The sequence below is a fragment of the Coloeus monedula genome, assembly GCF_965178545.1.
Source record: "Coloeus monedula genome assembly, chromosome: 35".
NCBI classification, from domain to species: domain Eukaryota; kingdom Metazoa; phylum Chordata; class Aves; order Passeriformes; family Corvidae; genus Coloeus; species Coloeus monedula.
Window position 1 is genome coordinate 2450098 of NC_138815.1, and position 12468 is coordinate 2462565.

Consider the following 12468-nt stretch of genomic DNA (forward strand, 5'->3'; position numbering starts at 1 on the left):
GATACTCAGGGGTCACTCAGGGGTCACTCAGGGGTCACTCAGGGTCACTCAGGGTCACTCAGGGGTCACTCAGGGGTCACTCAGGGTCACTCAGGGGATACTCAGGGGTCACTCAGGGGTCACTCAGCGGTCACTCAGAGGTCACTCAGGGGTCACTCAGGGGTCACTCAGAGGTCACTCAGGGGTCACTCAGGGGTCACTCAGAGGTCACTCAGGGTCACTCAGGGGTCACTCAGGGGTCACTCAGGGGTCACTCAGGGTTCACTCAGGGTCACTCAGGGTCACTCAGGGGTCACTCAGGGGTCACTCAGGGGTCACTCAGGGGTCACTCAGAGGTCACTCAGGGTCACTCAGGGGTCACTCGGGGTCACTCAGGGGTCACTCAGGGTCACTCAGTGGTCACTCAGGGGTCACTCAGAGGTCACTCAGGGTCACTCAGGGTCACTCAGGGGTCACTCAGGGGTCACTCAGAGGTCACTCAGAGGTCACTCAGAGGTCACTCAGGGGATACTCAGGGGTCACTCAGGGGTCACTCAGGGGTCACTCAGGGTCACTCAGGGTCACTCAGGGGTCACTCAGGGGTCACTCAGGGTCACTCAGGGGATACTCAGGGGTCACTCAGGGGTCACTCAGCGGTCACTCAGAGGTCACTCAGGGGTCACTCAGGGGTCACTCAGAGGTCACTCAGGGGTCACTCAGGGGTCACTCAGAGGTCACTCAGGGTCACTCAGGGGTCACTCAGGGGTCACTCAGGGTTCACTCAGGGTCACTCAGGGTCACTCAGGGGTCACTCAGGGGTCACTCAGGGGTCACTCAGGGGTCACTCAGAGGTCACTCAGGGTCACTCAGGGGTCACTCAGCGGTCACTCAGAGGTCACTCAGGGGTCACTCAGGGGTCACTCAGAGGTCACTCAGGGGTCACTCAGGGGTCACTCAGGGGTCACTCAGGGTCACTCAGGGGTCACTCAGGGGTCACTCAGGGGTCACTCAGCGGTCACTCAGAGGTCACTCAGGGTCACTCAGGGGTCACTCAGGGGTCACTCAGGGGTCACTCAGGGGTCACTCAGCGGTCACTCAGGGGTCACTCAGGGGTCACTCAGAGGTCACTCAGGGTCACTCAGGGGTCACTCGGGGTCACTCAGGGGTCACTCAGGGTCACTCAGTGGTCACTCAGGGGTCACTCAGAGGTCACTCAGGGTCACTCAGGGTCACTCAGGGGTCACTCAGGGGTCACTCAGAGGTCACTCAGAGGTCACTCAGAGGTCACTCAGGGGATACTCAGGGGTCACTCAGGGGTCACTCAGGGGTCACTCAGGGTCACTCAGGGTCACTCAGGGGTCACTCAGGGGTCACTCAGGGTCACTCAGGGGATACTCAGGGGTCACTCAGGGGTCACTCAGCGGTCACTCAGAGGTCACTCAGGGGTCACTCAGGGGTCACTCAGAGGTCACTCAGGGGTCACTCAGGGGTCACTCAGAGGTCACTCAGGGTCACTCAGGGGTCACTCAGGGGTCACTCAGGGGTCACTCAGGGTTCACTCAGGGTCACTCAGGGTCACTCAGGGGTCACTCAGGGGTCACTCAGGGGTCACTCAGGGGTCACTCAGAGGTCACTCAGGGTCACTCAGGGGTCACTCAGCGGTCACTCAGAGGTCACTCAGGGGTCACTCAGGGGTCACTCAGAGGTCACTCAGGGTCACTCAGGGGTCACTCAGGGGTCACTCAGGGTCACTCAGGGGTCACTCAGGGGTCACTCAGGGGTCACTCAGCGGTCACTCAGAGGTCACTCAGGGTCACTCAGGGGTCACTCAGGGGTCACTCAGGGGTCACTCAGGGGTCACTCAGCGGTCACTCAGGGGTCACTCAGGGTCACTCAGGGGTCACTCAGGGTCACTCAGGGGTCACTCAGGGGTCACTCAGGGGTCACTCAGGGTCACTCAGGGGTCACTCATGGGTCACTCAGGGGTCACTCAGGGGTCACTCAGGGTCACTCAGGGGTCACTCAGGGTCACTCAGGGTCACTCAGGGGTCACTCATGGGTCACTCAGGGGTCACTCAGGGGTCACTCAGGGGTCACTCAGAGGTCACTCAGGGGTCACTCAGCGGTCACTCAGCGGTCACTCAGGAGTCACTCAGGGGTCACTCAGAGGTCACTCAGAGGTCACTCAGGGTCACTCAGGGGTCACTCAGGATCACTCAGGGGTCACTCAGGGTCACTCAGGGGTCACTCAGGGTCACTCAGGGTCACTCAGGGGTCACTCATGGGTCACTCAGGGGTCACTCATGGGTCACTCAGGGGTCACTCAGGGGTCACTCAGGGGTCACTCAGCGGTCACTCAGCGGTCACTCAGGGTCACTCAGGGGTCACTCAGGGTCACTCAGGGGTCACTCAGGGGTCACTCGGGGTCACTCGGGGTCACTCGGGGTCACTCAGGGGTCACTCAGAGGTCACTCAGGGTCACTCAGGGGTCACTCAGGGTCACTCAGGGGTCACTCAGGGGTCACTCAGGGGTCACTCAGCGGTCACTCAGGGGTCACTCAGGGGTCACTCAGGGTCACTCAGGGGTCACTCAGGGGTCACTCAGGGGTCACTCAGGGGTCACTCAGCGGTCACTCAGGGGTCACTCAGGGGTCACTCAGCGGTCACTCAGGGTCACTCAGGGGTCACTCAGGGTCACTCAGGGGTCACTCAGGGTCACTCAGGGTCACTCAGGGTCACTCAGGGGTCACTCATGGGTCACTCAGGGGTCACTCAGGGGTCACTCAGCGGTCACTCAGGGGTCACTCAGGGGTCACTCAGAGGTCACTCAGAGGTCACTCAGGGTCACTCAGGGGTCACTCAGCGGTCACTCAGAGGTCACTCAGGGGTCACTCAGGGGTCACTCAGAGGTCACTCAGAGGTCACTCAGGGTCACTCAGGGGTCACTCAGGGGTCACTCAGAGGTCACTCAGGGGTCACTCAGGGGTCACTCAGAGGTCACTCAGAGGTCACTCAGGGGTCACTCAGGGGTCACTCAGGGGTCACTCAGAGGTCACTCAGGGGTCACTCAGAGGTCACTCAGGGTCACTCATGGGTCACTCAGGGGTCACTCAGGGGTCACTCAGGGGTCACTCAGCGGTCACTCAGGGTCACTCAGGGTCACTCAGGGGTCACTCAGGGTCACTCAGGGGTCACTCAGGATCACTCAGGGGTCACTCAGGGTCACTCAGGGGTCACTCAGGGGTCACTCAGGGGTCACTCAGGGTCACTCAGGGGTCACTCAGGGGTCACTCAGGGGTCACTCAGGGTCACTCAGGGGTCACTCAGGATCACTCAGGGGTCACTCAGGGGTCACTCAGGGTCACTCATGGGTCACTCAGGGTCACTCAGGGGTCACTCAGAGGTCACTCAGGGTCACTCAGGGGTCACTCAGGGTCACTCAGGGGTCACTCAGGGGTCACTCAGGGTTCACTCAGGGTCACTCAGGGGTCACTCAGGGGTCACTCAGGGGTCACTCAGGGGTCACTCAGGGTCACTCAGGGGTCACTCAGGGTCACTCAGGGTCACTCAGAGGTCACTCAGGGTCACTCAGGGGTCACTCAGGGGGCACTCAGGGGTCACTCAGGGTCACTCGGGGTCACTCAGGGGTCACTCAGGGTCACTCAGGGGTCACTCAGAGGTCACTCAGGGGTCACTCAGGGGTCACTCAGGGTCACTCAGGGGTCACTCAGGGTCACTCGGGGTCACTCGGGGACACTCAGGGGTCACTCGGGGTCACTCGGGGTCACTCAGGGTCACTCAGGGGACACTCAGGGTCACTCAGGGGTCACTCAGGGTCACTCAGGGGTCACTCAGCGGTCACTCAGCGGTCACTCAGGGGTCACTCAGGGGTCACTCAGGGTCACTCGGGGTCACTCAGGGGTCACTCAGGGGTCACTCAGGGGTCACTCAGGGTCACTCAGGGGTCACTCAGGGGTCACTCAGGGGCACTCAGGGGTCACTCAGGGGTCACTCAGGGGTCACTGTGTGGTCACTCAGGGGTCACTCAGAGGTCACTCAGGGGTCACTCAGGGGTCACTCAGGGGTCACTCAGGGTCACTCAGGGGTCACTCAGGGGTCACTCAGGGTCACTCAGGGTCACTCAGGGGTCACTCAGGGGTCACTCAGGGTCACTCAGGGGTCACTCAGGGGTCACTCAGGGTCACTCAGGGGACACTCAGGGGTCACTCAGGGTCACTCAGGGGTCACTCAGGGGTCACTCAGGGTCACTCAGGGGTCACTCGGGGTCACTCAGGGGTCACTCAGGGGTCACTCAGGGGACACTCAGGGGTCACTCAGGGTCACTCAGAGGTCACTCAGGGTCACTCAGGGGTCACTCAGGGTCACTCGGGGTCACTCAGAGGTCACTCAGGAGTCACTCAGGGTCACTCAGAGGTCACTCAGGGGTCACTCAGGGTCACTCAGGGGTCACTCAGGGGTCACTCAGGGTCACTCAGAGGTCACTCAGGGTCACTCAGGGGTCACTCATGGGTCACTCAGGGTTCACTCAGAGGTCACTCAGGGTCACTCAGAGGTCACTGAGGGGTCACTCAGGGGTCACTCAGGGACACTCGGGTCACTCAGGGTCACTCAGGCTCACTCAGGGTCACTCAGGGTCACTCAGGGGTCACTTAGGGGTCACTCAGGGGTCACTCAGGGTCACTCAGGCTCACTCAGGGTCACTCAGGGTCACTCAGGGGTCACTTAGGGGTCACTCAGGGGTCACTCAGGGTCACTCGGGGTCACTCAGAGTCACTCAGGGTCACTCAGGGTCACTCAGGGTTCACTCAGGGTCACTCAGAGGTCACTCAGGGGTCACTCAGGGTTCACTCAGGGTCACTCAGGGGTCACTCAGGGGTCACTCAGGGGTCACTCAGGGTCACTCCCCGCCCCTCCCTCCCCAGGCTCTGCCCCCGCGCTGGCCCCGCCCTTCCTGGAGGAGCCGGCCAATGGCAGCGCCGCGCTGGGCGCGGGGGCGGAGCTTCGCTGCCGGGCCCGGGTGGGCGTGGCCGTGCAGTGGGCGCGGGGGGGGCTCCTGCTCGGGGCCACGCCCACCCGCGCCCACCCGCGCTACCGATTGGCTGGAGACCCCCGGAGAGGTGGGCGGGGCCTAAAGGGGGCGGGGCTAAAGGCGGCGGAGTTTGGGGGGGTTTAGAATGGGGGATTTTGGGGCATTTTGGGCGGATTGGGAGGGTTTGGAGGGTTGGGGTTTTGGGGTATTTTTGGGGGGGTTGAGAGGATTTTGGGGCTGAATTTTGGGAGGTTTTGGGGTGGTTTTTGGGGAGAAATTGGGGGTTTTAGAATGGGGGATTTTGGGGCATTTTGGGCGGATTGGGAGGGTTTGGAGGGTTGGGGTTTTGGGGTATTTTGGGGGGGTTTGAGAGTATTTTGGGGCTGAATTTTGGGGGGTTTGGGGTGGTTTTTGGGGAGAAATTGGGGGTTTTAGAATGGGGGATTTTGGGGCATTTTGGGCGGATTGGGAGGGTTTGGAGGGTTGGGGTTTTGGGGTGTTTTGGGGGGGTTTGAGAGGATTTTGGGGCTGAATTTTGGGGGGTTTTGGGGTGGTTTTTAGGGAGAAATTGGGGGTTTTAGAATGGGGGATTTTGGGGCATTTTGGGCGGATTGGGAGGGTTTGGAGGGTTGGGGTTTTGGGGTGTTTTTGGGGGGGTTGAGAGGATTTTGGGGCTGAATTTTGGGAGGTTTTGGGGTGGTTTTTGGGGAGAAATTGGGGGTTTTAGAATGGGGGGTTTTGGGGCATTTTGGGCGGATTGGGAGGGTTTGGAGGGTTGGGGTTTTGGGGTATTTTTGGGGGGGTTGAGAGGATTTTGGGGCTGAATTTTGGGAGGTTTTGGGGTGGTTTTTGGGGAGAAATTGGGGGTTTTAGAATGGGGGATTTTGGGGCATTTTGGGCAGTTTGGGAGGGTTTGGAGGGTTGGGGTTTTGGGGTGTTTTGAGGGGGTTTGAGAGGATTTTGGGGCTGAATTTTGGGGGGTTTTGGGGTGGTTTTGGGGAGAAATTGGGGGTTTTAGAATGGGGGATTTTGGGGCATTTTGGGCGATTTGGGGGGGTTTGGAGAGATGGGGTTTTCGGGCATTTTGGGGGGAGCTGAGAGGATTTTGGGGCTGAATTTTGGGGCATTTTGGGGTGGTTTTTTGGGAGAAATTGGGGGTTTTAGAATGGGGGATTTTGGGGCATTTTGGGCGGATTGGGAGGGTTTGGAGGGTTGGGGTTTTGGGGTGTTTTGGGGGGGTTTGAGAGGATTTTGGGACTGAATTTTGGGGGATTTTGGGGTGGTTTTTGGGGAGAAATTGGGGGTTTTAGAATGGGGGATTTTGGGGCATTTTGGGCGGATTGGGTGGGTTTGGAGGGTTGGGGTTTTGGGGAGTTTTGGGGGGGGTTGAGAGGATTTTGGGGCTGAATTTTGGGGGGGTTTGGGGTGGTTTTTAGGGAGAAATTGGGGGTTTTAGAATGGGGGGTTTTGGGGCATTTTGGGCGGATTGGGAGGGTTTGGAGGGTTGGGGTTTTGGGGTATTTTTGGGGGGGGTTGAGGGGATTTTGGGGCTGAATTTTGGGGGGTTTTGGGGTGGTTTTTAGGGAGAAATTGGGGGTTATAGAATGGGGGATTTTGGGGCATTTTGGGCAATTTGGGGGGGTTTGGAGGGTTGGGGTTTTGGGGTGTTTTGGGGGGAGTTGAGAGGATTTTGGGGCTGAATTTTGGGAGGTTTTGGGGTGGTTTTTGGGGAGAAATTGGGGGTTTTAGAATGGGGGATTTTGGGGCATTTTGGGCAATTTGGGGGGGTTTGGAGGGTTGGGGTTTTGGGGTGTTTTGGGGGGGTTTGAGAGGATTTTGGGGCTGAATTTTGGGGGGTTTTGGGGTGGTTTTTAGGGAGAAATTGGGGGTTTTAGAATGGGGGATTTTGGGGCATTTTGGGCGGATTGGGAGGGTTTGGAGGGTTGGGGTTTTGGGGTATTTTGGGGGGAGCTGAGAGGATTTTGGGGCTGAATTTTGGGGCATTTTGGGGTGGTTTTTTGGGAGAAATTGGGGGTTTTAGAATGGGGGATTTTGGGGCATTTTGGGCGGATTGGGAGGGTTTGGAGGGTTGGGGTTTTGGGGTGTTTTGGGGGGGTTTGAGAGGATTTTGGGACTGAATTTTGGGGGATTTTGGGGTGGTTTTTGGGGAGAAATTGGGGGTTTTAGAATGGGGGATTTTGGGGCATTTTGGGCGGATTGGGTGGGTTTGGAGGGTTGGGGTTTTGGGGAGTTTTGGGGGGGGTTGAGAGGATTTTGGGGCTGAATTTTGGGGGGGTTTGGGGTGGTTTTTAGGGAGAAATTGGGGGTTTTAGAATGGGGGGTTTTGGGGCATTTTGGGCGGATTGGGAGGGTTTGGAGGGTTGGGGTTTTGGGGTATTTTTGGGGGGGGTTGAGGGGATTTTGGGGCTGAATTTTGGGGGGTTTTGGGGTGGTTTTTAGGGAGAAATTGGGGGTTATAGAATGGGGGATTTTGGGGCATTTTGGGCAATTTGGGGGGGTTTGGAGGGTTGGGGTTTTGGGGTGTTTTGGGGGGAGTTGAGAGGATTTTGGGGCTGAATTTTGGGAGGTTTTGGGGTGGTTTTTGGGGAGAAATTGGGGGTTTTAGAATGGGGGATTTTGGGGCATTTTGGGCAATTTGGGGGGGTTTGGAGGGTTGGGGTTTTGGGGTGTTTTGGGGGGGTTTGAGAGGATTTTGGGGCTGAATTTTGGGGGGTTTTGGGGTGGTTTTTAGGGAGAAATTGGGGGTTTTAGAATGGGGGGTTTTGGGGCATTTTGGGCGGATTGGGAGGGTTTGGAGGGTTGGGGTTTTGGGGTATTTTTGGGGGGGTTGAGAGGATTTTGGGGCTGAATTTTGGGAGGTTTTGGGGTGGTTTTTGGGGAGAAATTGGGGGTTTTAGAATGGGGGATTTTGGGGCATTTTGGGCGGATTGGGAGGGTTTGGAGGGTTGGGGTTTTGGGGCTGAATTTTGGGCAATTTTGGGCTGATTTTGGGTTGATCTTGGGGTGATTTTGTTTGGTGTTGATCTGGGTAATTTTCGGCAATTTTGGGTTGTTTTGGGGCAATTTTGGGGTTGATTTGGGGGAATTTTTGGGTTGATTTTAAGTCGATCTTGGGCCGATTTTGGGGTAATTTCCAGCGATTTTGGGTTGATTTCGGGGCAATTTTAAGGTGATTTGGGGTTGATTTGGGGACATTTTGGGGCAAATTTGGGAGGATTTTGGGCAATTTGGGGTAATTTTGGGGCACTTTTGGGATGATTTCGGGGCTGATTTTTGGTCGCTCTTGGGGTCATTTTGGGCAATTTTGGGATGATTTTGGGTAATTTTGGGATGATTTTGGGGCACTTTTGGGATGAATTTGGGATGATTTTTGGCAATTTTGGGCTGATTTTCAGACAATTTTGGGATCATTTTGGGGCTGATTTTAAGTAATTTTGGGGCTGATTTTGGGGACGATTTTGGGTAATTTTGGGGAAATTTTGGGGATGATTTTGGGGCAATTTTGCGACGATTTTGAGATGATTTGGGGGCAATTTTGGGATGATTTTGGGGCAATTTTGGGCTGAATTTGGGTAATTTTGGGCAAATTTGGGATCATTTTGAGTAATTTTGGGCTGATTCTGGGTTGATTTTGGGGCGATTTTGGGGTCATTTTGGGGCTGATTTTGGGCCAATTTGGGGTAATTTTGGGATCATTCTGGGTAATTTGGGGCTGATTTTGGGGCAATTTGGGGCTGATTTTGGGCTGATTTCGGACAATTTTGGGGCTGGCTTTGGGCAGTTTTGGGATCGATTTTGGGATCGATTTTGGGACAATTTTGGGCTGATTTGGGACGATTTTGGGGGCAGTTCAGAGGCGATCTTGGAGCGATTCCGCATCGATTTGGGGCGATTTTGGGGTGGTTTTGGGCAATTTTGGGATGATTTTGGGGCTGATTTTCAGGCAATTTTGGGCTGATTTCAGGTAATTTGGGGCTGATTTTGGGGTGATTTGGGGTAATTTTGGGATGATTTTGGGATCGATTTTGGGATGATTTGGGTAATTTTGGGGTGATTTTGGAACAATTTTGGGGTGATTTTGGGGTGATTTTGGGCTGATTTTGGGCAACTTTGGGGCTGATTTTGGGATTGATTTTGGGATCGATTTTGGGGTGATTTTGGGCTGATTTCAGGTAATTTTGGGATCATTTGGGGGCTGATTTGGGGTCATTTTGGGGTGCTTTTGGAACAATTTTGGGGTGATTTTGGGGCTGATTTCGGGCAACTTTGGGGCTGACTTTGGGATCGATTTTGGGATCGATTTTGGGGCAATTTTGGGCTGATTTCGGGTCATTTTGGGCTCATTTTGGGGCTGATGTTGGGCTGATTTGGGGTCATTTTGGGGCGATTTTGGGCTGATTTCGGGTCATTTTGGGCTCATTTTGGGGCTGATTTTGGGCTGATTTCGGGCAACTTTGGGGCTGACTTTGGGATCGATTTTGGGGCGATTTTGGGCTGATTCGGGGCGATTTGGGGGGGCAGTTCGGAGGCCATCTTGGAGCCATTTGGAGTCAATTTGGACTCAGTTTTGGGGCGATTTTGAGGCGATTTGGGGCTTTGCCGAATGGGGGCGGGGTTACGCGGGGTGGGCGTGGCCCTGGGTGGGCGTGGTCGGTGTGGGCGTGGCCTGAGGTGGGCGTGGCCCCAGGTGAGCACCACCTGCGCATCCGCCCCGTGACGCTCGAGGACGATGACGTCTTCCAGTGCCAGGCGGGGGCGGGGAACGGGAGCCGGCCCCGAGCGTCCCGGCCCGCCCAGCTCAGCGTACTGGGTACACTGGGAGGGACTGGGAGGGACTGGGAGGGGACTGGGAGGGACTGGGAGGGGACTGGGAGGGGATTGGGAGGGACTGGGAGGGGACTGGGAGGGATTGGGAGGGACTGGGAGGGGATTGGGAGGGACTGGGAGGGGACTGGGATATACTGGGAGAGAATCGGGGAGCACTGGGGGGGGAACTGGGTTATACTGGGAGGGACTGGGAGGGGACTGGGAGGGGACTGGGAGGGGATTGGGGGGGACTGGGAGGGACTGGGAGGGATTGGGAGGGACTGGGAGGGGACTGGGAGGGGATCTGGGGTTACTGGGCCTTACTGGTTTGGGGTTTGGGGTTACTGGGAGGGACTGGGAGGGGACTGGGAGGGATTGGGAGAGAATCGGGGAGCACTGGGGGGGGAACTGGGTTATACTGGGAGGGACTGGGAGGGGACTGGGAGGGACTGGGAGGGAACTGGGAGGGACTGGGAGGGGACTGGGAGGGACTGGGAGGGGATTGGGGGGGACTGGGAGGGACTGGGAGGGGACTGGGAGGGACTGGGTTATACTGGGAGAGACTTGGAGGGGAACTGGGATATACTGGGAGAGAATTGGGGGGCACTGGGAGGGAAACTGGGTTATACTGGGAGGGACTGGGAGGGGAACTGGGAGGGAACTGGGAGGGGAGTGGGAGGTTACTGGTTATTACTGGGAGTCACTGGGAGGTCACTTGGTGGTCACTGGGAGTCACTGGTTTTTACTGGGACATACTGGGCGGTCACTGGGAGCCAGTGGGCTGCTCCTCCCCCCCTCCCAATCCCCTCCCAGTTCCCTCCCAGTTCCCTCCCAGTCCCATCCCAGTCCCTCCCAGTCCCTCCCAATCCCCTCCCAATCCCTCCCAGTCCATCCCAGTCCCTCCCAATCCCCTCCCAGTCCCTCCCAGTCCCTCCCAGTCCACTCCCAATCCCCTCCCAGTTCCCTCCCAGTTCCCTCCCAGTCCCATCCCAGTCCCTCCCAATCCCCTCCCAATCCCCTTCCAGTCCCTCCCAATCCCCTCCCAGTCCCTCCCAGTCTCTCCCAGTCCCTCCCAATCCACTCCCAATCCCCTCCCAATCCCCTCCCAGTCCCTCCCAGTCCCTCCCAGTTCCCTCCCAGTCCATCCCAGTCCCTCCCAGTCCCTCCCAGTTCCCTCCCAATCCCCTCCCAGTCCCTCCCAGTCCCTCCCAGTTCCCTCCCAGTCCCCTCCCAGTGCCTCCCAGTCCCTCCCAGTCCCTCCCAATCCACTCCCAATCCCCTCCCAGTTCCCTCCCAGTCCCCTCCCAGTGCCTCCCAGTCCCTCCCAGTCCCTCCCAATCCACTCCCAATCCCCTCCCAGTCCCTCCCAATCCCCTCCCAGTCCCTCCCAGTTCCCTCCCAATCCCCTCCCAGTGCCTCCCAGTCCATCCCAGTCTCTCCCAGTGCCCCCGGGGCCGCCGGTGCTGGAGCTGCTGGAGGGGGCGGAGCTGCCGCTGGTGGGCGGGGCCGAGCTCCGCGTTCGCTGCCACGCCCCCGACGGGCGCCCCCCGCCCAGCCTGGAGCTGCGCCTCGGTGCGGGCGGGGATTTGGGGCGATTTCGGGCGATTTTGGGTCATTTCGGGAGGTTTTGGGGGATTTGGGGTGATTTGGGGTGATTTCGGGTGATTTTGGGGTGATTTCGGGTGATTTCGGGAGATTTTTGGGGTGATTTTGGGCGTTTTCAGGAGATTTTGGGTGATTTCGGGAGATTTCGGGCGATTTTGGGGGGGATTTTGGGTAATTTTGGGAGATTTGGGGAGATTTGGGGGGATTGGGGCGATTTTGGGCTGATTTTGGGGGATTTCGGGGGGATTTTGGGGTGATTTGGGGAGATTTCGGGGTGATTTAGGGTGATTTCGGGTGATTTTGGGGGATTTCGAGTGATTTGGGGGGAATTTCGGGAGATTTTGGGTGATTTTGGGAGATTTCGGGAGATTTCAGGTGATTTTGGGGGATTTTTGGCGATTTCAGGTGATTTCGGGTGATTTTGGGAGATTTTGGGCGATTTTGGGGTGATTTCGGGTGATTTCGGGAGATTTTTGGGGTGATTTTGGGCGATTTCGGGAGATTTTGGGCGATTTTTGGGGGATTTGGGGCGATTTTGGGCGATTTTTGGGGGATTTGGGGCGATTTTGGGAGATTTTGGGCGAGTTGGGGTGATTTGGGGCGATTTTGGGCTGATTTTGGGGGATTTCGGGGGGATTTTGGGGTGATTTTGGGAGATTTCGGGGTGATTTCGGGTGATTTTGGGAGATTTTGGGCGATTTTGGGTGATTTTGGGTGATTTTGGGAGATTTCGGGGGATTTTGGGTGATTTTGGGTGATTTCGGGAGATTTCGGGTGATTTTGGGAGATTTTGGGAGATTTCAGGCGATTTTGGGTGATTTTGGGTGATTTTGGGTGATTTCGGGAGATTTTGGGTGATTTTGGGTGATTTCGGGAGATTTCGGGTGATTTGGGGAGATTTTGGGAGATTTCAGGCGATTTCGGGTGATTTTGGGTGATTTCGGGAGATTTTGGGCGATTTCGGGTGATTTTGAGGTGATTTCGGGAGATTCTGGGCTGGTTTTGGT

General features: G+C 57.0%; 1 protein-coding gene across 1 annotated transcript in view; it reads left to right on the top strand.

The window, feature by feature from the left end:
• The window catches only part of NPHS1 (NPHS1 adhesion molecule, nephrin), a gene marked incomplete at both ends in the record, with an annotated part of 55263 nt that overhangs the window by 8760 nt on the left and 34035 nt on the right, over positions 1-12468 (top strand). Inside the window, 3 exons of the mRNA XM_082299893.1 lie at positions 4923-5117; positions 9738-9853; positions 11308-11428. Coding sequence (XP_082156019.1) covers positions 4923-5117; positions 9738-9853; positions 11308-11428 — 432 coding nt within the window. The remainder of the gene's footprint in view (positions 1-4922; positions 5118-9737; positions 9854-11307; positions 11429-12468) is intronic.